At 43.0% G+C, this 23,973-nt stretch overlaps 1 protein-coding gene across 1 annotated transcript in view; it reads right to left on the bottom strand.

Moving 5' to 3' along the window:
- Positions 1–3,303, bottom strand: part of MARCHF9 (membrane associated ring-CH-type finger 9) — a 33,396-nt gene extending 30,093 nt beyond the window's left edge. The window contains exon 1 of the mRNA XM_007432649.2: positions 2,914–3,303. Coding sequence (XP_007432711.2) covers positions 2,914–3,303 — 390 coding nt within the window. The remainder of the gene's footprint in view (positions 1–2,913) is intronic.
- Positions 3,304–23,973: the final 20,670 nt, after the last annotated feature.

The following is a 23,973-nucleotide window of genomic DNA, read 5'->3' as shown; positions in this document are numbered from 1 at the left end:
AACATGTGTAGTCACTCAAACATAAAATCAGCCACACCCTACAGTCATGCCAGCTCAGTTGCCTAGCTTTTCATAGAGCTTTCGTAGCTTTCCATCCATTCAATAAGTGGAAGGATGCAAACAGCCTCAATCAGTGCTGTCTTCTACACAATAGCCTCCCTTCCTCATACTGGATCCTGGTGCAATGCAAGCATGCACGGGGCATGATCTGAAAAGAGCATTTCCTGCATGCCTTGCTGACATCCAGCTTCTCCCTGCCTCTTCATCTCGGCTACAAAGGGGAAACAATCAATCTACATCAGACTGACTCAACTGCCACCCTGCAGAACAGATCATCAGATTGTCACCTGCTTGCTTGACTTCAGCACTTTCTCCCCGGTACACCCAACTCTTTAACATACTTTGGCTGACCTTTCGGAAAGGGCATTCCACAGTCGTACAGCACATGTTCTGCAAAGGAAGGAATTGATTCCTGGTATCTCTAGTTAAAAAGACTAGAGGAATGACTCTTTTTTGCTGAAGAACTTGAAGAGCAACTACTAGTTAGAATAGATAATACCGAGCAAGACTAACCAATCTGATCACTTCAGATTAACTAATCAAGAAAAAACAGGGCAATATTGTCCAGCTCCATAACTTCTTCTGCCAGAGAGACCATCTTTTCCAGGATATAACCTCCACTGTTGCTACTGCTTTTGCATTTCTCAGGGCTACTTCACATAAATAATGTCTTTCCACTCATGGCGATCTTGCCATATAAAGACTGCCAGTCTAATAACCTTTGATGTGTTGGATTTCAACTTTCACAGTTCCCAACCAGAGTGACCCTAAACCCATGCTGTCTGAGAATTATGGGAGCTGCTGAAGTCCAATGCATCTGGAGGGAATCAGGCTGGGACATATTAAATAAAGGACATAAAGCCACTCTCCTTGCTTTTCCCCCTTTTCCCAAAAAGACTTTCACCTAAATGCAAACTCCACAGCCCAATGCTCTCACTACTCCAAATGGGACAGTAACAACATATTCTGACTAGAACACTTTTGTCCTAGACAACACAGATGGGGAATTGCCTAGTATTAAATACTGTGGCTGCCTGATCCCTATTAAAATGATTAATTATGAATTCCAACACACATTCTTAATATCTACTCCATAGTCTATCTATATTTAAATGAGTCCCCACAAGGGAAGGATGAAGCAGCCCAGCATATGTATTTTAAAGGTAAACAATGTCCATGTTCAGTTTATTCTCCCTACATGTTACAAGCAGTATTAATTTCACAGATCCTCACTCCTCTAAAGTAGGACACTGAATGATGCTCCCATTGTCTTCCCTACAAGTATCTCTGACGGAAGAAAACCAGTAGCACCCAATTTCTATCTTTTTGTAAACTGTTGTCTTTTCTGTGCATTTCAAAGCTTTAAGCCATAGGTGACCATCACTGGAATGCCTGGAACAGCCTGATTCTTGCAGGAAAACACAGCTTTGCTGCAAGAGGTGGCGACAGGGATCAATAGGTGGCATTTCTCTGAGCCAACCAGACAACTCCTGGAGGTGTGGTCTTCTTCCCATTGACATACAACTCAGAGGCCTTTTGCCAGGTTCAGCTTTTAAGCCTCCTGCTGCTTTTTATCCAACAGAACCCCCAAATTCTCCATCCAGCCTCCTTTCAGCAGCTAATTACCACCCAGTCTTTTCAGAATAGCCTTTCCCATCACTGCAGGGAGCCACTACAACTGCTGTCACTGCGCAGACACTCTTCAAAGGATAAGTCTCCTTCTTTGTCTCAGAGCATAAAGCCCATCGCCCTGCAGTTTTAAAAGCAGTTGGCTGGGGGGAGAGAACATCCCAAAGACACCCTGTCAGCATATGCAAACAGGGCACAATGAAGGGCTCTGCCCCAGGCAAGGAAAAGGAATCCACCTGGAGCACCACACTTGCTCTCAGGGCAGAGTGCGAGGGCTGGCGTTCCAGCCCTGGCAGCTCAAGAATGTAGCATTTCCCAGCACCTTCAATAGCACAACACACCTCTGGCAAACACACAGGCCCTCTTCATGGTCTCAGAGCAGCTCCCACTTCCCCAAATGCCAATGAAAGCCATCTCAACAAAGAGCATGCTTCTCTTTTCGCTCCCTACCTAGGTTATGTGACCTGGGTTGATACCCAGACTGTCCCCATATCCAAGATGAGGTCACCTAACACAGCTTACTCCAAAGAGTTTTTGAGTTCCTCGGGAAAAAAAAATGCAAGCAAACCCACATTTGGGGTTGGAGAGCTGGCAGGAAAGAGGGAAGCCACTGTAGTTTCCCAGGGCTTAGGAACTATTATCACTTCTTCATGCACTGCCATTAGTTTTATCCCATGGCACTGTGTGAGGTTCTTCAGAATAAAAACAAACAAACAAACAAACAAACCTTGAAACAAGTCTTGGACACTATCACTCAGTTCGTGTCCCCAAACAGATCTCAAACCCTTGTCATCCTGGAAGCCAAGTTACAAGGAGATGATGTGGTCTGCATCTTGATGCCAGGTGACAGAGGCACCCAAACCCCTCTATCTCAGCATCTTCTAAGTAACTAACTTCACTGACATCTTGATAACTTTATGGCTCTTGCTGCACCGACGCTCCTGCCATTACCTTGGCCTCCGTGTTTCCACCCCCTGGCACCCAGGACGTTTGAAGCCATGCACTGAACAAATGACGAACCGGAACCCCAGCCAAGATGCAAGCGCCAGGGATAATGGGGGATAAAGTTGTCCAGTGGTCCAGCCCATTCTCCTGGCACAGCCTCCCCTGGTGCCCAGCTGGCCTGGCACCCTGCCATCAGGCTCCTACTCCACACAGGCACAAGGCGCTCAGCTACACCTCGAAACCCAGGACACCCCCAGCCCAACACTTCTGCCCACTGACCTGCTCAGGTCCCTGGAAGCAAATCCGGCACTGCGGGGTCCTCATCCCACTGTCCAAGCTGCTGCTGAGCGACACTGAGTCCAAGGCTCCTCCGGCCCCACCCGCGGCGGGCTGGTGCCCCGGCTGGTGCCCCGGGGGCTGAAGCCGAGGGTCCTTCTCCTCCAAGGCCAGGCTCCGGGGCCGCGTCTCGGCGCCTCCCCCGCCGTAGTACTCCGCTTCATCGTCCTGCTGGACCGAGCAATCGGCGAAGGGCGGCCATCCGCAGCCACTGCCGCCCAGCGCTCCCCGGCTTTCCCCAGCTCCAGGCTCGGGCTCCGGGCGGCCCCGCCGCATCAACACCAGCAGCTTCAGCTCGTTGAAAAACATGCGGATCCGGTACTTGAACATCATTTACCTTTTTCGACGGCGGCGGCGTGTACCTTTCGGGATGGGGAGAGGGGAGAGCCACGGAGAGGGGGGGTGCGGGACGCCGCCGTCTAGCTGTGCCTCTGCCTCGCAGCATCTGGGGACGGAGAGGCGAGGGAAGGCGCCCGCCAGGTGGAAGACGGGGGCACGTAAGGAGCGAGACTCGCAGCCCACATCTCGTCGCGGGGGGGAAGGCAGGCTGCGCGTTTACAGGTGTCGGGGGGGGCAGAGATGGATGAAGGGCAGGAGGAAATGGGGAGGGGGAGCTTGCAGCCCGCTAGGACGGAGAGAAAGGTCTTTCGGGGGCAGGCAGCGAAGGGTTAATCGAGGTCGGAATGCTGCCACTCGAGGTCCCGCTGGGGTGGACGATCAGGGCGGAGGGGGAGGCCGGCGGGCAGCCGTCTCGGCGCGAGGTTCAGGTGTTGCGGGAGGGCTGCTGGGCTGGGCGCGCTCCCCTCTTTGCCAGGCGGGCGGTTCGCTCTCCGCTAGGACTCGGCGCGCTCGGAAAGTCCCTCCTGGACCCCCCGCGGGGCGCCGGCGTCCGGATTTCCTCGGGCCATTGTCAGGCGAGGCGAGGCGAGGCGAGGGAGAGCTTCCCGGCGGTCAGGGCCTGCAATCGACTACGCGGAGAAGCCGGGGGGGGGGGGGAGGCAGGCAGGAGGAGGAGCAGCAGCAGGATTCAGCAGGCGCGCTGCAACGGCGGCGGGCTGCGCCTCTTCTTCGCGAGCTTCTCTTTCTGCCGGCCGCCAGAGCGGCGGGGAGGCGGCTCCTCCGCTTCAGACCTGCGGCACCAGCGCGGGCCCGCTCTCCTCCTCCCCTCGGGGGCTGGCTGGGCAGCAGCAGCAGGCGCAGGCGGTTCTTTTGTCTGCAGCGCTACCGGCAGCGCTGCTCCCTGCTGCAGCCCCAGCCGCAGCCGCGCCGCCGGGCCTGGAGGAGCCGCATCCCTGCGCGCTCGAGCTGCTCTGCCTCTGCCCCTGCCCGGGCAGCGGCCGGTCCCACCCGCTCCTGCCGGGCCGGGCCGGGCCGGACTGTGCGTGTGCGCAGGGAGGGGAGCGCCGCGGCGTCTGGGGTGCGGAGCCCCGTTTCCTCGGCTCTTTATGCAGCCGGCGCCAGCAGGCGCTGGGCTTCCGTCCCAGGGCGCCCCCCGCCGCCCGGGGCTGCCAGCCGACTCCCCACGCCTCTCCTCCCGCCGCCCCCGAGGTCCGGGGGCTGGGGCGCGCGGCAGCCCGAACGGCAGCGGCTCAGGGCTGAAGAGAGGGAAGATGGCTTCTTCTTCCGGTACAGCATGTTAAATAAAACATTTCGGGAGGAGAGCGGGAGCGCGAAGCGGGTGGATGCAGGTCTGCGTGGGGCCTCGGAGGCGCGCCGGCGTCGGACGAAAACCGAGGGGCTGATGCGTAACCGCTGCGCCACTCGACTGTCGGCCGACCTCAACCACGTGGAAGGGGGAGCGTCCCCGGGAAATGCGAAAAGCGCCCTAAGAAACGTCCTCCGTCCCCCCCTGCGAGAGATGCCTGGATGGCGGCGGTTGGAGAAGCCGCTTTGCAAACACCGATTTGCTAAAGCGCCCCGCAGTCCTGCCCAGGCACGCTCGTCCCAGAATTTGGGGAACGAAAGAATTGGACAGTTATCCTCGCTAAACAGCATCGAGTTTCGCCCCTGCTCCGGAAACCATTCCCTAACGCAGCAGGCTAAAACGGTCTCTCCGTTAGGCAGAATCTCCCTCTCCTGACCCAGAAGTCTGGTGCCCTCGCTTTCTGGAGTGCTATTGTTCCCGTGAAGTCCCGGGTCAGGTAGGGGGTTGAAGAACAAAGGCACATCAGCAGATGTTTGCGCTTTCCACATACTCATAGATAAGAAATGTTCTTTTCCTGGGTTATATTTATGGTTAATTTGCCTTCTACGCCTTGATGTAGGAATATTACCTTGTTACATAGATGGATGGATGGAGGGATAACAATCTTCTCTAAATAGTTAAATGGGACTGAAGCCCAGCCAACTTTCCATTGTTTGGAATCAAAATGATCCCTGCCCGAGCACCCACAAGATATGTGTAATGGATAAAATAGGGACAAAGAAAGAGGTTCAGCAAAGAAAGAACTGGGCAAGGATTACGGAAGAAATAGATATACTAGGTACTCTCCCAATGTTTTGGACTTCAGCTCCCACAATCCCTTGCCATGACCATTTTAGTAGAATCTAAAGTGTAAAACATCTGAAAGGCAGCAGGTTAGCTTATCTCTGAGTTTTGGGTGAAAAGAACAGGTGGATAAAGTAGGCTGGGAATGAATCTTGGGGGAGGCTGTTCTCAGCATAGTCACCAACCTGGCAGAAGGCACAGAGGTGGGGGTGGAGGAGAAAAAGGGGGGCTGATAGCAGATGAACTAATTTCACACTACAATTAAGTAACAAGAAGAGTGAACAAAAGAAAAGGCAAATTATCGCTTTATCGCTAGTGCCAAAGTGCTGTCAATGTTAATAGATAAGCAGAAAGCAAGAGAAGAATGGAATAAAAATCCTTTCCCTTCTCCCAAGAATCTTACAACCAAAATTTTGACAAAGGAAAGGTTGCAGGCAGAAAAATGGATATGAGCAAATGCTGTTGAATATATGGAGGGCAGGAAATGAGGATTATAAGGAGCAAAACAAGTCTTTCTGGTAAAGCTGAGGTTTGAGGAGGGGTTTGAAGGAAAAGGACAAGGTGGCACCATATTGGTGTTTTGGGAAGGAGGCCTAGATAGAGGGGCTGGCAAGAGAGAAAGATGGTAAGTAAGCCAGACAGTTTGGCTATGGACGGTGGTTATAGAGTTGGAGGAGCAATGGTCATACAATGAGGCCACTGAGAGACAGCAGAAGAGAGGAAACACTAGGAAGAATGTAAAAGTAAGGAGGAACTTTGGCCAAACGTAAAGGCAATGGGAAATCACTGGAAAATTGTAAGAAGCTCATAAGGTGCACATCATTTTCTCTCACTGAATTCTTAAAACAACAATCCTGTGAAGTGGTTGGCTGAGAGAGGTTGTCCCAAACTCACCCAGTGAACTTTAGTGCATGAAGGAGAATGGTATCGGGCTCTTTCCTGTTCCAATCCAGCAACTAAACCCAACTGTTATACTGTATAATATTACACCCTTTGGATAATAGGGAATTTAGCTAAGATCTTCTGGAATTCCTCCTTTATATCTGTATTAATTTAGTAATAGCCGTCTTTAGGCATTATGTTCATGTGTAGATCTCAGCACATGAGAAAGAGTAAGCACGCTCTTCCCTCCAAGTTGAGCTGGAGTGAGATGTCTCCTAAGAGCAGGTCCCTGCACCTATCATTATTTGGCAAGGGATGAGCATCCTTTAAATGCTGCGTGTCTTCTCACAGTGCACCAAGCTGGGGTTTTGTGGCCTGCACTCATGTGAACCAGTTCTTGGGTTGCCTCTGATGTAGCCCATGCTCCATTCTGCAATCCTGCATTAACACTGCAAAGCTTGGTGCATCCTACAGGAGGGCAAGCCACCTTTACCTTGAAAGCTACGTTTTGCCAAATCCTGGAACAAACTTTGGAATGCACTTCATCTTATTTGTCCCTCACTGAAAGCTGTTGTTGCCTTTTGTCTGCTCTCCTTGCTTGGCCTCTGAAATTTACATTCAGTCCAATAGGCAGAAGATCACACAGGGCAGGATTTGCATAGAAATCCAATAAACTAATTTGTCAGAGAAAACACAATTGGGTTCTTGAATATTGGGGTTGCAGCTAGGATGTTTATATAATTACATCAAAGAAATGACAGTGAAGGTGAAAGGAAAACCTATGTAAAAAGTTGTGCTGAATACTACTCCTGTGTTGTTCATTGCTTTGGGTAATGTTATACTCTACAGTACAGTACGCTAAGTTGTGCAAAGCTATGCCAAAGCACGACAGCAATTTTAATTTTGTTATTTTCCCCTCCTCTCTTTTATTGAATTCATATATGATATTCCAAGCATCTCCTATCCAGGTAGCGATGCAACACAAACCTGCTTAGCAGCAAGAGAATTACCCCATTGGATGGTGTTTGTCAGGGTACATCAGATGTGCCTTGTTTCCCTTTGTCAGTAAAGATAGAATGGCTACTCATATCAGCAGAGATACACTGCTGAGTGTTGAAAATCACTTAAATGTGATTTTTAGTATTAACTAGAGGATACTCTAGTGCTAGAGAAATGGATTCCTACATAAGATCTGAGATTCCTCATTTACCATAAAAAAATTTTCCTCAAATAATTTCCTATGAATTTTGGGTGCAGTATCTCAGGTAAACCAAAGTGATGCCAAAATGACATTTTTGCAATGACGCAATCCTGCAAATGTCACCATTAAGTATTGTGACCAGCGTCATTCACACGATCTTGCTTTCATCAGAATTGTGGTGTCATACTGTCATACCACAATTGCAGCGTCACATCACAAGCTCCAACTCTTTATTTACCAATTATTTTTATTTTTCATAATGTACACACTGAGAAAACAAAAGGAAAAAAAAATACAGATTAAAAGAGTTAAAGAAAAACAGTAGAAGAAATAATACAAACATATACGAACATTTAACGCAATGACTTACAACTTCCTTTGCAAAAGAGATATACCAAAACCTTTTCATACAACCTTGTTTAACTTTATAAAAAGACTTCTACTTTTCCCAATAGCCTATTATTATAACGAATCATCAAACCCATATGTCACTATTTGATTATGTTCAGTTTCGTACAAGAAGTCAGTAAAAGGCTTCCAGTCCTTCTTAATTTTTTTCAGTGTTTTTTCCTTTATGATCGCTGTCAATTTTGCCATCGTCGCGAGTTCCAACAATTTAACTATCCATTCCTCTAATGTAGGTAATACCTGACCTTTCCAGTATTGAGCCAGCAGCTTTCTTGTGGCCATTGTCATGTAAGAATTAGAGTCCCATGTTCTTTTTCTAAATATGTATCCATCATCTCCAATAAAAAGATTCTTGATTTCAAATGGATGTGCATTTTCAAAATTTTTTGTATAACTGTATGTATATCCACCCAATATTTTTTTACATTTTTACAGGACCACCAAAGATGATAAAAGGTTCCTTCCTGTCTTTTGCATTTCCAACAGGTATTCGATATTCCTTTGTACATTTTGGAGAGTTTAACTGGTGTCAGATACCATCTAAACATCATCTTGTAAAATTTTTAAGATTTTGAGACCCTTTAACCACATATTCTCCCATTGTTGAGTTTGGATATTATACTGGAAATTTTTTGCCCATTTTATCATGCAATCTTTTACTAATTCCTCTTCCATTTCCAAAGTTAACAATAATTTATACATTTTAGTTATAAAATGATCATCATTTAAACATAATTCAATCTCAAATGTAGTTTTATCCCTTTCAACTTCATATAATTTCTTATCAACTTTGAATCTTTCTGATAACTGCATATATAAAAACCAATGGCACTCAAAGCCTAATGAGGTCAAATTTTCTCTCATTTTCAATCTGATATCCCCTTGATGATATTCCAACAGATCCCTATATCTTATCCAATTGTAATTCCCCATCATCTCTGTTCTATGATATGCTTCATGTGGAGATAACCATAGAGGTAGCTTGGGACATATTCTAGATTTGTATTTATTCCATATTCTTAGGATGGCCCATCTAATATAATAATTTCTAAAGTCCGTGTTGGCCTTAACCATATTATAACACAGATAGGCATGCCACCCAAATCTCAAGTCATGGCCTTTAAGTTTAAGTCTTGTATCTCTTAATGTTAACCATTCTTTTGCCCAAACTAAGCAAGATGTTGCTAAATATAATTTTAAGTTCGGTAGGGCTAAACCTCTCTTCTCTTTTGCATAACACAGAATTTTAAATTTCACTCTAGGTTTTTTCCCTTGCCAAATAAATTTTGATATCTCCCGCTGCCATTGTTTAAACAGTAGTTCCATGGTTAATACCGGTATTGTTTCGAATAAGAATAACGTTCTTGATAGGATGTTCATTTTTACCACAGCAATTCTCCCCAATAAAGACTGATGTAATTTTTCCCATCTAACAAGGTCTTTTCCCACTTCATTCCATGTTTTTACATAATTGTTCTGATACAACATATAATTCATATTTGTTAAAGTAATACCTAAATATTTCACTTTTTAAATCTATGTTAAAGCTGGCTTTAGTCATCAATTTAGTTTGGTCTTGTGATCCCATATTTGTTGTTAACATTTTTGTTTTATGTTTATTAACTCTGAAGCCCACCAATGAACCAAATTCCTTTAATTTATTCATTAATATCTCTACCCCTTTCAGCGGGTCTTGTATCATCAATACCACATCATCAGCAAATGATCTTAGCTTATATATCTCACTTTTTACCTTAATTCCTTTTATCCCATCTTCTTTTCTTATATCTCTGTTCAGAACTTCCAGAACTAATATAAATAGAAGTGAGGACAAGGGACATCCTTGTCTCGCTCCTTTTTGAATGTTGCATGGTGGTGGTAATCCCCATTCACTATAATTCACCACTTTTTGTGGTCTATATATTGACCCCACCCATTTTGTAAAATTATCCCCAAATTCCGTAATTTCTCCAAAAGCTCCAGCTCTTTTGGGTGGACAAGTAACATTGCAACTCATGTAGAAAAGGGACAGGGCTTGCATCACAAGACTGCAACACTGCAGTCTTCCTTAGTCTGACCTCCTTGGTGTCCTGGTGGATGGCACTGCTTGCATCCTGACTTCTGATATAAGTGTGTAAACTGTAGGGAGAGGACTGTATGTGTATGTCTGCATGTATGCTTTTGTATTTCTGTGTCACAGTGGTTTGTGCATATGAGAGAGAATGGTTGGAATATGAGAGTAGGGCACCTTATTTTACAGTCAGCTAATCTGAATTAGTAATTAATTCAATGTTAGATTTTTTTTGTCCTTATCCTTCTTTAGAGTGTGTATATGTACTGTATGTATGTGCTGTCTGCGTGTATGCGTACACACATAAATGCATACAAGTTTTATGCATTTGTGTGTGTGTCACACATGCACATTTATTGGGCATGGGAAACAATCTCCAAGATTAATTTCTTCTATAGTGAATAACCATATATTCCCCAAGGTATGGGGAGGGAGTCTTTTAAAGGAAATCTTTGGGAAGGGAGTCTTAAAGTCAGGGTTGTCTTCTTTTCAGGTAAACACAGTAAACAATAATGTGTGTTATAGAGCAAAAGGGGGAAGCCTGTGGTCCTCTAGATGTTGCTTGACTAAAACTTCCATTACAGAAGACTATTGGCCATGCTGACTGGGGTAGATCATGATACAGCATATCTGGAGGACCAGATGTCTGTTTTTCTGCATTTCAAGATAAACCATTAGACTATTGACCAATCATTGTAAGTCTGATTCTACAGCAGGTATGGCCTAATCATGTTATCTTACAACCCCTGTAGGCCATTTCACTGTAACAGTAAGTATTGAAATGAGATGCTAGCCATCTAGGTTACTCTAATTTGCATGGGGGTGCCTTTGAAGGCCACCCAGAAGCTTCAGTTGGTCCAAAATGCAATGGCTCATGTGCTTACTGATGATTCATACTGCTGCCATGTCACATCACTGATGTGGGAGTAACACTATTTATAGGTATGTTTCCGAGTGCATTTCATGGTCCTGGTCATTGTCTATAAAGCCCTATATGGCTGAGACTGAGCCATACCCGAGGCTGCTTTTCCCACATAGATTCTCCCCACCCAATCCGGATAACCAAGGGTGTCTTTTTAAAGTTCCCTCCTATATCAAGGTGCAGTGGGAGAGAATGTGACTGTAAGCGTTCTCTGAGGGACTCCCTTCCTTTGGATCAGCCTGCCCCCCTCCCCAAAGGGTTTCCCTTCTCAGGGTCTTCAGAAGGCTAATAAAAGCTTGGAAGGCTTTTGGGAACGGACTATGGAGTGATCAGTGTCAAAATTATTATTATTATTATTATTATTATTATTGTATTATTAGTGTTCTGTATTATATTTTACTCTTACTATATTTTAGACATATAACACCTAGAATTCTGTGGGACTGAAATGGCCAATAAAAGTTGTAAATAATTAAATAACATTACCCTATTTTCCTGGATTATAAAACTAGCCTGCACTGCTTTATTGCATTTTTATTAGAAAATTGGATCCCTCTTTCCCTTAAAATTGTTGACGCCCAATCCACCGGAAATCCATTCACATTTGTAACTAAAATGCCTAGATCTAGATTGGAACCTATGATTGGGTTCATGCATCACACTAAGCTGTGGTTTGTTTAAACATGTTTTTTGATTAAGCTACAATTTGCTGAATTCATTTAACATGATAACCCAAAGCCAAACACTTTGGCTCAGTGTGATGTGTGAATCCAAGCAATCTCTAAACAACCTTCCCCAACATGATACTTTCTAGAAGTGTTTGAGATTACAATTCTCAGAATTCCTAGCTGGCACTACATGTCAGCCCTTTCAGGTAGGCCAGGCCAGGATGGTGTAGGGAGCCATGGAAATGACTTGGAGAAGCCATCTATCTGCAAATTTGCAAGATTCTGTTACTATAGCTTATCTCAATAAAGTATAGTTCTACTTATCCTGTGAAATCAGTTTCCTGGACTGTCTACCTTCTAGGGCTGACAGGTGCAGACTCCTCAAGGACTACCAGAACTGAATAGAAAGAGTTTCTCTCTTCTACCCTCCTGTACCAAAGAGAAGCAAGGCAGGCCAATCTTGAGTTTCTTTCTCACCCCCTCCTCTCTTTGAGGGCTAACCTGATGTTTAGGTAACTGCCCTTGCATATATTCTTCAAGATTATGCCCATACTCCTCTACACTGAATTACACTGTCCTCATGCCTCAGTCACCTCGTTTGGGCTATTACAAGACACTCCATTTGGAGTTGCCATTGAAGACCACTTGGAAGCTACAGCTAGTCCAGAATGTGGCAGCTTGAGTACTTATGGGCGCATTTAGTTCAGCCATACAACACCTCTACTTCAAGATCTACATTGGTTAGCAGTTGGCTCTGGGTGCAGCTCAGTGTGCTGGTTGTTACCTTTAAAACCCTACATGGCTCAGGATCTGGATATCTTCAGGTTCACCTTCTCCCAATTGTTTTTGTTTGTCCAATAAGATTAAAAAAAATAAGCAGCCCCCTAACTCTTTGGATCTTTTCCTTCAGAGAATACCATCAGCAAGAACTAAGGAGGTAGATCTCCTCAGCTACTCCACTCCCTCACCAATCTCTGGAATAGCAACCCCCTTGTCCAACTGGCCCCAACTCTGCTGAGATTCAGGAAAGCCATCAGAACTTGTCTGTTTCAGTAGACTGTGGAAGTGGATATGTGATATGTTGTTCCTTCTTGTACTGGAATGTTTATGATAGAATTTTAATTGTTCCCTGGTGTATTGTGAATAGTCTTATTTGTTGATTCTGATTGTATTTTTTAAATTTTAGTTAACAAATATCAGGTAAATAAACCACTTACAGTTGGCAATGACTGAAGTGGTATATAAGCAAAATAAATAATGTTTATTTAAATCTGGATTTGACAGCCAGTAAAACTTCCCTGTGATTATGTCTGGTTGTCTTTAGAGTAATAGCATACTGCTGGGGCTTTCCTTAGTCCTGTAGACCAAGGATGTCCATATTTCTTTGTATATATATAATTTTCCCCAAAGAATTGAAGCCAACCACAAGCTGTGTATGCACAATCACTAGCATGTAATCCTGGATGTTCATGGGTCCTCCCATATCTTCTTACCCCATTCAGCTGGTCTTTGTCTTAGTTTGATGATGCACTTTTAAACAAATCATTGTTTATCTGCTGTATCAGCCAGGGATATCTAGTTGTTGGGCAGTTTAGAAATGTAATAAACATTTCAATAACTAAAATTAAATTGCATAATAGGCCTCAATTCCAGCTCTTTCCACAGCCAGGAATGAGCAAACTTGCCAAGAGGGATGGCTGGCATCTTTTTTGGGACAGAGGAATTACTTTAATGGTTTGTGGACCTTCATTGGTACTATATAATAACTGCATATAATCCAAGAGGTCAATTTAAATTTGTCATTCATTGAGTCTCTGCCATTTTTGGATGAAATATGGAAGAAATTGCTAGTTGAAGGAGATACTTTCAACCACCCCTATCCCTAATGTGATGCATGCTTACCTGAAATTGATTTATCCCTTTCTCATCTGCCTTGAATTGTTGTTTACTGAAGTATTTGCTGTTTGGGGGCAACCCTTCCAGATTCTCCATTCTGTATACCGTAGGACATTCCAGGCACAAAAATCATTACTTTAAGATGCTCTATAGCAAAAGTCCCATTGTATTTAAGAGAGAGAAATTATGATCAGGTGTATCGGGGTGTGGAAGAAAAGGATAATGAGGAAGAATAAGGATGGGGACAAAAGTCAAACCTTTAGTACCTAAGGGCAATTGTTGTTATAAATATAGAATCGACCCACCTGTTCTTTACTAGAATGAGCCATGATAGAGAACACAAACCCTGTTCATGATCTGAAATCTTTCAACAAGGGGTAACATATTATTGTAAACACAAGCCAGCAGGAATCTCCCATTCAGAAACATTCCAAAATCAGTTGAAGGTCCCCTTCCTTCCTACCTACCTGCCTACCAATACATTGCTTCTACACATTGTCAGGGTGATTTAAATAAGGTATAAATCTCTTTTTGCTTTCAAATAGCATTTAAAATGTACAGATGAATGTAATAACTCCTAGTCTGGACAAACAGAAATATTAAAACTTCTAAGATAGGCTTGGAAATATGTCTATAAAAGTAACTTCTGAGCCAAATTGTCTTCCAACTAAAGGTCACTAATTTTCTTGTCCACATACAGTACTGTGCAGAAGTTTTAGGCAGGTGTGAAAAAATGCTGTAAAGTAAGAATGCTTTCAAAAACATATATTGTAATTGTTTATGTTTATCAATTTACAAAATGCAAAGTGAGCGAACAGAAGAGAAACCCAAATCAGATCAATATTTGGGGTGACCACCCTTTGCCTTCAAAACAGCATCAATTCTTCTAGCTACGCTTGCACACAGTTTTTGAAGGAACTCGGCAGGTAGGTTGTTCCAAACATCTTGGAGAACTAACCACAGATTTCCTGTGAATGTAGGCTGCCTCAAATCCTTGTCTCTTCATGTAATCCCAGACAGACTCCATGATGTTGAGATCAGGGCTCTGTGGGGGCCAAACCATCACTTCCAGGACTCCTTGTTCTTCTTGATGTTGAAGATAGTTCTTAATGACATTGGCTATATGTTTGGGGTCATTGTCCTGCTGCAGAATAAATTTGGGGCCAATCACATGCCTCCCTGCTGGTATGGCATAATGGATAAGTATCTGCCTGTATTTCTCAGCATTGAGGACACCACTGATCCTGACCAAATCTCCAACTCCATTTGCAGAAATGCAGCCCCAAACTTGCAAGGAACCTCCACCATGCTTCACTGTTGCCTGCAGATACTCATTCTTGTACTGCTCTCCAACCCTTCCGGGAACAAACTGCCTCCTGCTACAGCCAAATATTTCAAATTTTGACTCATCAGTCCAGAGCACCTGCTGCCATTTTTCTGCACCCCAATTCTTATGTTTTTGTGCATAGTTGACTCACTTAGCCTTGTTTCCACATCGGATGTATGGCTTTTTGGCTGCAATTCTTCCATGAAGACCACTTCTGGCCAGATTTCCCCGGACAGTAGATGGGTGTACCTGGGTCCCACTGGTTTCCACCAGTTCTGTGCTGATGACACTGCTGGATATCTTCCGATGTTGAAGGAAAGCATGATATGTCTTCCATCTGCTGCATTAAGTTTCCTTGGCTGACCGCTGCATCTACAGTCCTCAGCGTTGCCCATTTCTTTGTGCTTCTTCAAAAGAGCTTGAACAGCACATCTTGAAAGCCCAGTCTGCTTTGAAATTTTTGCCTGGGAGAGACCTTGCTGATGCAGTCTAACTACCTTGGGTCTTGTTGCTGTGCTCAGTCTTGCCATGGTGTATGACCTGTGACATTAAACTGTCTTCCACAACCTCACCTTAATAGCAGCATTTGGCTGTTCCTCACCCAGTTTTAAGCCTCCTACACAGCTGTTTCTGTTTCAGTTAATGACTGTGTTCCAACCTACATATGAAATTGATGATCATTACCACCTGCTTGGTATAATTGGTTAATCATACACCTGACTCTAATCCTACAAGATCCCTGACTTTGTGCAAGTGTACAGGTGTAAGAATTGATGCTGTTTTGAAGCCAAAGGGTAGTCACACCAAATACTGATTTTAGATTTCTCTTCTGTTTGCTCACTTTGCATTTTGTAAATTGATAAACATAAACAATTACAATATATATTTTTGAAAACATTCTTACTTTATGGCATTTTTTCACACCTGCCTAAAACTTTTGCACAGTACTGTAGGTCAGCAGTAGTCATCTGGAGCTTAAATGAGGGAAAACTAAATGTTAGCAGTTTTCCTACCTAGTTACTAGATGTGTTTCATATTCACCAAGGATGAATAAGGTTGCACTTTAGTTTTTCCTTGGTGAGCAATATGAGTGAAGGAAGCCCAAATAATCATCTCTCAAGAAATTTAGGGCTTTAAAATATAAGGCCAACACTTTGAACTTGGTCTAGAACCCTCTTGATGTGTAAAGATAGTTATGTCTTAATTGGTAAATGATCATATACATTCTTAGTATATTTAAAATGGATGTGGATGATGGAGGTAGTAAGCTGAAATCACGCACTTTTGATTAAGATTTAGTTTTAACTCCTTTATTTAAATGCTTCAGTTGAGAATGCTTTCAGTTGTAAGTGCTGTAAAAATACTTATTGAACTATTTTTCCTCCTTTTTCTTTAGCTATGAAATATGACTGTCATACTGTTAGAACAATTCATCTTAAATCACAGCAACTCAGATGCAGTGATAACTCACTTTTTGAACTCTAGTGACATCTCTATAAGGCCTTTTGGAACCAAGTGAAACCAACTCTGTGCAGTGTCTGTTCCTGGGCAGCCCATCTGGCTCCAGTACTGCATACTTGTTTGACTTTCAATGCCTGTCTTTTCATACAGAGCTTTATGAAGGGGTGTCTTCCTTTTTTTGCTGTTGTTGTTGCTGCAGTTGATATCTCCTTTCCTATTAGTTGTTGCTTTGATTCTTAATTATTTTGGTGCTTTTGCTGCTTATTTGCTCCCTTTATTATTTGCAATTATATTGTTATCCTTATATAGTGCCTTTATTTGGTTAGAAACTGATTTTGCTGCTTCTGCAGAAGAGCAGTTGGGAACATTGTTAAAATGGAGTTCTTATCCTGTCTCAAGAAACCAATGGTGGGATTAACAGGAGGAGAAGGCTCAATGTCAAGAGTTTTAGACATTATAACTTTAATCAGTATTTGATTTTTGATCAAATTGGAATGTGAGTGATAAAGGAAGAGCAAGCCCAATGAGTCCTTTGATGTCTCAAGAATATAGTTCAGATGAAAACTGGATGGATGTGTTTTCCCCAATATCTAGCTCTCTCACCTGGGAATCCATTTGGAATCACATGATCCAGTATAGATAACCCTTTCTGAAGTAACCTGTCTCGTCCAATTCAACACTTGTCTCTTGGCATGGCTGTTCAAGAGGAAAAGCATCAACCTAGCAAACCTGGGAGCGTTAATTAATGCTATGAAGTCAGAGATGCAGGTAAAAGTACAGGCTGGAAGGAGACAGCTGGAGCCTTATTGCCTGTCTTTCAAGGAGAGCAACTTTGATTAGACCTTCCTAGTGCTTGATACTCCTATAGCGCATTCCGAAGGCAATCAAGGTAATGGACAAGGAAAGAGTGGGCCAGAGCTGTAACTGAAGGCATTTCCCCTGGGCTGAGAGAAGATCCTTACATATTTAACCCTTTGGAGGAGCAGCAAGGAAAGCCTCTGTGCAGGTACTATTTAATTAGCTTCATCTGGGATTCTACCCAGTCCTGCAAGCTTTTTAATATACTGTATGCTAATTAATATCCTCCAAATCTATGGGGAGACAGAATAGAGCATTAGATATAATGCTTTTAAATTTAGCTTGAATGCTACAGGGTGGGGAATAAGGTACAGAGTTAAGTGTCTTGGTAGAGATGCCACAAATGACATCAGTGAGTGAACTGGGAATTTCAACTAAATATGGCAGAATAATTTTGCTCATTATTGTTTACTGTGCTTGATGGTATAGTGGACATACAGTAGTCCAGTCCTGTGCACTAATGATATAGATTGATCAAGAGTCTAAATATACTAAAGCCAGAAGTGACCAGACCCTTTTTCTTGTATTACACAGATATAGAAAGATCCTAATTCAGCCATGAAGCTCATTTGTGCCCAGTTACTCTCTCAGCCCAGTCAGTCACAAAAGGCTGATGCAAGGATAAAATGGGATAGAAACTAAAGCTATGAACTGCCACAGTGAACTCTTTGGAGGGTGAGTGAAATAAAGTAACATAATCCATAAAATAAAAATGCTATGACAACTCTCAATAGGATAGAAGGCTGGTCTACAAATCTGGTTTAGATCTGTTAATAATGGACAGGAACTAAAATCTAATAGTCAACAGTAGAAATAAACAGTGAGGCTTCTTTTTTATATATTACCTTCCTGTGGCGTCCAAGTTTATATGGGAAGACTGGAGGATTCTGAGGTAAGGAAGAATGCCTTGGAAGAGAATATGCAGAAAACCATTGTTACAAAGAAAATTGAAAGTCATTAACTTTTTGCCAAATTGTGCTATGGAATTGAGATTTCAATTGAGAGGCTGTGGAAGTACAGGTAGTCCTCAACCTACGACTATTCGGTCAGTGGCTGTTCGAAGTTATAACAGTGCTGAATGAATGGTGGTTACGACTGGTCCTTGGAATTCTGGCCATCCCAGCAACCCATGGTCACGTGATTGCAATCTGGGTGTTTGGCAACCAGTTTGCACTTATGACCGGCTGCAGTGCCCTCCAATCATGTGATTGCTATTTGTAACCTTCCCTGCTGGATTCCCCAGAAAGTCAATGGGGAAGCTGGCAGGGAAGGTCGCAAGTCACTGGGATAAGTCCCCCACCTGTGCACCTTCCTCCAGCCCCTCTGCATTCACGCTGTGCTGGCCACTTGCATATCCCCACATACCCTCCCCAACCCACACCACACCCCCACACACCCTCCCTGACCTGTGCTGTACCCCTGCGCAGCTTCCCCGACTCTCACAACTCTCACACACCCCTTGCACTCTCCGACCCACTCTGCACCCTCATGCATCCTCCCTGACCTGCACCACTCATGCACCCCTTCACACACTCCCCGGCCCACACCGCACCTCTCATGCACCCCCACGCACCTCCTCACTCCTTCTCCCACCCAGCAGCAGCCACTTACCTGCCTGCTGGCCTGGGACTAGCAACTTCTTGCTGGCTTCCCCACTGACTTTGCTTGTGGGAAGCTGGCAGGACATTGCCTTACCTAACGACTATGGGATTTGGTTAACAACAGCAACTTGGACTGCAGGGATTGCCGTCACTAAGCGATGCAGTCATGCTTTACAACCGCATTGCTTAGCAATGGAAATTCCAGTCCCAATTGCCATCGTAAGCTGAGAATTACCTGTATGATAAAAAGGCAGGTTTGTATTTTAATCTTCATTAAGTTTTATTATTGGACAAGCTCATGAAGTGCTTTCTAAGCCAGAAGCACCTGCAGGTAGAAAGCAGAGTTCTGCAAGATTGGGAGATTAATCTGGCTCTGGAAACAGAAGGCACTGTTGATGCCTACAGAGTTGAAGCTCAGCTGGAGGGGCTGAGAAGGGCAGTCAAAGAAAGACTGGCAGGGAAGGACAGCAGCTGACAGAATTTTCATAGCAGATTCTTCATCTAGCTTTGCAATTTCAGACCTAGGTTTCTCTTGCTTTTCCAAAGGAAAAAGTAAATGTTTGATGGGATTTATTGCTAGATTTCACTGTTTTCAAACTTTCTCTGGTGATAAATTCTGGCTTAGGTGGCTTTAAAAAGAGATTAGATAAATTTGTAGAAGTCTGCGAAATCTGCATGAGAATTATTCAATGAGTGTTCTATGCAGGCTGCCAATGCTGCCTGATCTTTGCAACCCTATTGGCAGATCCTTTTTGAATATGTACCTACATTTGCTCTTTGTACACTACAAACCCAAATTCCTACTGAAGTGACTAGGCTTCTAACATATGGAGAATGGGTGGTAGGGTTCCAGAACTGTTTAAATGCAAACTTTAACCAGAATTCTGATTCGCTTTGGGAAAAAAATCTATTCTGATTTGAGCCCACCAACATTCCATCATTCCTTCTTTCTCCAAACATAAGATTTAGCACTTTTCCCAACATCAGTATATTGTTTCACATTGATGGCCTTAATTCTTCCATGAAGAGTTCAAGAGCTCAGTCTTTGCTCTTTGTGGCAGCAGATACAGGAGATCAATGATCAATGGAGAAGTGTTCTGGTTAATGGAGTATTTCACTTAGAGCAAGGGGCTAATTGCTTTTAAGCTAGCTGCCCAAACAGATGATAGGAAGCTTGCTAGATATATAAATGCAGGGAGCTATTGATGTGCATTTACTGAAGATCTGAGAGCACACTGCTTTTGCAACTGAAAACAGAACTGAGAAGAAGACAAGTGAACTGAGTTCATGTAGACCATACTTTGGGACTAGAGATATTGGCAAGATCTGTCAGACTATTTCTCATCATTTCTTTTTGCAGCCTGTCTTACCCACTGAAAATTAATCTACCTGATTTTAGGAAGATTGATAGCTAGGTAACATCATCAGTCCTATTATTATTATTATTATTATTATTATTATTGCCTTCCTATCCAGTTTTATCAGAACAAACACTCTGCTAGTGCCTCTTGATTTGCAGTGGTGCTGAAGTCCAAAAATGGCTACCAAACTTTCCTAATAGATGACTAATCTAGAGAAGGCCACGTTATATTAGTGTGAATTATCTTCTGTGGTTTTGGCTCCAACTTCCTTTCTGTCCAACACCATACATACCTTCCTTGGTATCTTCTCTCCAACACAAAGCCAAGCAGGTTGTCTAATAGTTTGTACTGTGTTTCCATGCCACTCTTGAATAGAAGATGTGTGGCTTTCCAGAACGGGCTGCATCTCCTATACATGCCTTTAACTTTATTATTACTATGATCAGCATCCCATATAAAATCAGTAATCAATGTCTGATGATGCATCTTAACTGGAGCAGCACAAAACTTAGGCACAGTACTGGTAATGCTAGCATTGGAGGTGGGAAGTAGGAGCTTTATGTAACAGTGGTCTGTTCAACCTGGAATCTATATAAGCCTATAAAATAGAGGGAAGAGCCCAATCCTCAGAGGACAATTCACACTAGTATAACAGTCTTCTCCAAAATGACGTTCTCCCATTATCACCACCAACTGGGAATTCTATAGATACCCAGTTGGGAAGGCTGGGCTAAAGGATGTGTGACACAAAGCTGTTATTACAGCACAGTACTGTATCACCCACATTTGTTACTCCATGGTTATGAAGTACACATACAGACAATTGTTGACCTGTCAAGCCAAGTAAAATTCACCAGCCTATGTGGTGCCCATAAACAATTCAGCAGGTTTCCTGCCTTTGCTTTTTGTCTGGTGAGAAAAAAAAAAGGAGTTGTAAAGCCACTAAAAGATTGGAATTTATCACTGGTAGGCTGTATTCAGGAAGATACCTAGTTAAAAACCTCTTCTAAGGTTTAAGACCAACTCCTATATCAGTAAAAAAAGGATGCAGCTATTTGGGTTGGTTTTATGTGAACAGTCAGACTCTCTCCTAGATATCAAAGAGCAACAATGATAATGAAATCTTCTCCCTGAAAGAGAGAGAAAAATGATTATGGTTGTTTCAAAAGGATAGACATAGTTCCATCCTGTGCTTTAGTTTTGACTCTGAAGTCTGATATTATATTAATAATAGGTATGGTTGACACTTGGGACCAAATTATTTTATATTACATGGGGATGCATAATGGACTGTCTGGCTTTTTTTTCATTTTTTAATAAAATGAAGTGCAGGCAGATTGCCAATTGGATCAGAGTTGGATAAGAGAGAAAGGATGTTCCATTTTTTCCTTACAATTTCCCAGATCAAAATCCTACACAGAGAGAGAAAACACTCTGAATCTCATTAACCCATAAGGAAGTACTTTTCCCCCCTACTGGGAAAAAGGACCTAGGTGGGAGAAGCAAATTCTTAGTAGAAAAATTACATGGGAAAATGGTTGTGAACCATTCCCCCTGCTGCTGCAGATTTGATACAATTGGTAGTCCCTTGCAGCTATTGATTTAAAAAGGAAAAATATTGGGTGATCCAATCATATAATGGGTAGCTTGGCCTTTATAAGCTACCTCACCTACAGAAATCAATCAGTGAAGATTGTTCTCTCATGGCAGTAACAGGGATGGGGAAAAGCTGAATCTGTTGGTTTTTAACCAGTGATGCAGCTATAAAAACAAAGCAGTGAAGTTGGTGGCAAGTCTAAACAATCAAAAGGAAAGCTTGAGTTCAGATGGGGAATTAATTTCTGGGAATTTTCTCACTCTAATATAGTCTAATGGGGAGTGGGGTGGAACCCAGATTCAAATTCCCATTTTAATCATGGAGCTCATTGGGTGACTTTGAGCCAAGTGCTGTCCCTCAACTCAACCTCAGCTTGGAGGATTGTTGCTATGAGAAATCATAGTAGGAAAGACGCTCACATATAGCATCTTGAGCTGCCAGAGAAAAGACAGGAGATAAACGAAACAAGGTAAATAAATAACTTCGCTTAGTGGGCAAATTAGAAATCAATCAGCAGCAACAGCAATACCAGGAGACAAGCAATTGTTTAGAAGAAAACTGTACTATAAAACCACAATTACTGCTGGTGTGTGCACTTTGTTTTTTAGTGGACGCTATTAACTTTGGTCAACTACGTTTCCCATGGTTATGTTTAAAAAAATCCAAACTCTTCACATAATGACAAAAGCATGACTCTGCACCATATCGCAGGCAAGGATGGCTCTATCATATTCTTTTCAGCAGCCTGGAGAAGCTGTTATCTGCCTCCAGCTTGAATCCTTCAACCTGCTTTGTAACAAAAGGGTTCAGTAGGAATATTTAACCTCCTGACTTCACTGCCAGCATGCCCTGAATGGTTCACAACTTTGTCTTGTCAGATGATGCATCTGATGAAGAAGTTCTTGCTTAAATCAATCTGAAAGATTAAAGCTCAGGTACAATGTTTATTTACTTATAATTTCAATTTCTGTGGCCAACTTGCACACCACTAACTCTTAATAAAATAATGAACCCAAACCAAGCACTATATGCCTGTTTATTTTCTGTTGCAAACTTTCAGTATATCCTTCCTTCACCCTGGTGCCCTCCAGGTATTTTGAATGACAACTCCCATCATCCCCAACCAGCAAATCCAACATAACTGGAGGACATCAAGTTGGAAATCATTACTATAATGCAGTTTAGATCCTGACTGCATGCTTGCTTCCTGTTCAGCAGCCGGGGCAACAGCAGGTCTAACTGAGCACTAGGGGGATGTCTTGTGTTGTAAAAATATTTGTCTGACCTCAGGCAAGATGGGTGAGAATAAAGACAACAAAGTTGATTAGCTAATTATGTACAACAGAAAGCTGTGCACCATGCTCCTAGATAACATAAGAGGATATTTCTCCCTCTATATTGGATGAAACAGATTGGAAAACCTGCTACCATCTGTACTGGGCAAAAGAGAACATATTAGACCAACCTGTCCTAGATTCCAAATGTCCTTGGCCTTAGTCCCAATATTTGGACATAGAAACATTTATCTCTGACCATTAAAATCTTACCCAATATTTTACCACTTCATTAAAGATGGAAAGCAACATTAGAAAATTCATATTCTGCCTCATCTATCCACATCTCTCCATGCTTCAACCTGTGCAGAGACGCCTTTATTGATATGTCGTTTATAGTTATCCTATCTTGTGCAGTTTTGTCCATGCAGAACAGTGATTCCTGGTATACAGATTCCTTACCACAACTGATGGTTTGGACATCACTATTTATTAAGCCTTTACAAGCCTTAGGTTCTTTAAAAGCCTTGTCTTCTTTCAGAAAGGAGTGGGCAACCAGCTGTCTTCTAGATATAAGATTATAAATCCCATCATCCCTGTGGTAAGGAATTATGCTAATAATCCAGCACCTTCTGTAAAGTTACAGGTTGCCCACTTCTGTGACAAGCATGTCAATGAAAATTGGTTCTATGTCTGCTTTCTGGTATCTCTGATAGATCAGTGTCTGTCTGTCTGTCTATCTCCTAAAACTGGAGATCTGATAGGAAGATTCTGCAGGATCATAGAAAACCGTAATGAAGAATGTGAATATTGTTTTCAGCATTCAGTAAGCCTTCATTTTTTAAAAAAAGTTCCTACGGCTTCAGTTGTACAAATCTGTTTGAAAGCATGTGGGCAATGTTCCTGGAATCAAGGAAGTTCATAAAGTCTGGAAAGATAGGTAAGATTTGAAACAGAGTTAAAGGTTTCCATGTCCTACATATTTCTT

This window comes from Python bivittatus, unplaced genomic scaffold (assembly GCF_059951505.1).
Source record: "Python bivittatus isolate LINGU-HERP-01145 unplaced genomic scaffold, Pbiv_v1 ctg000220_np1212, whole genome shotgun sequence".
In the NCBI taxonomy this organism is placed as follows: domain Eukaryota; kingdom Metazoa; phylum Chordata; class Lepidosauria; order Squamata; family Pythonidae; genus Python; species Python bivittatus.
The sequence above is the reverse complement of the archived record's forward strand: the minus strand, read 5'-3'. Positions and strand labels throughout refer to the sequence as shown.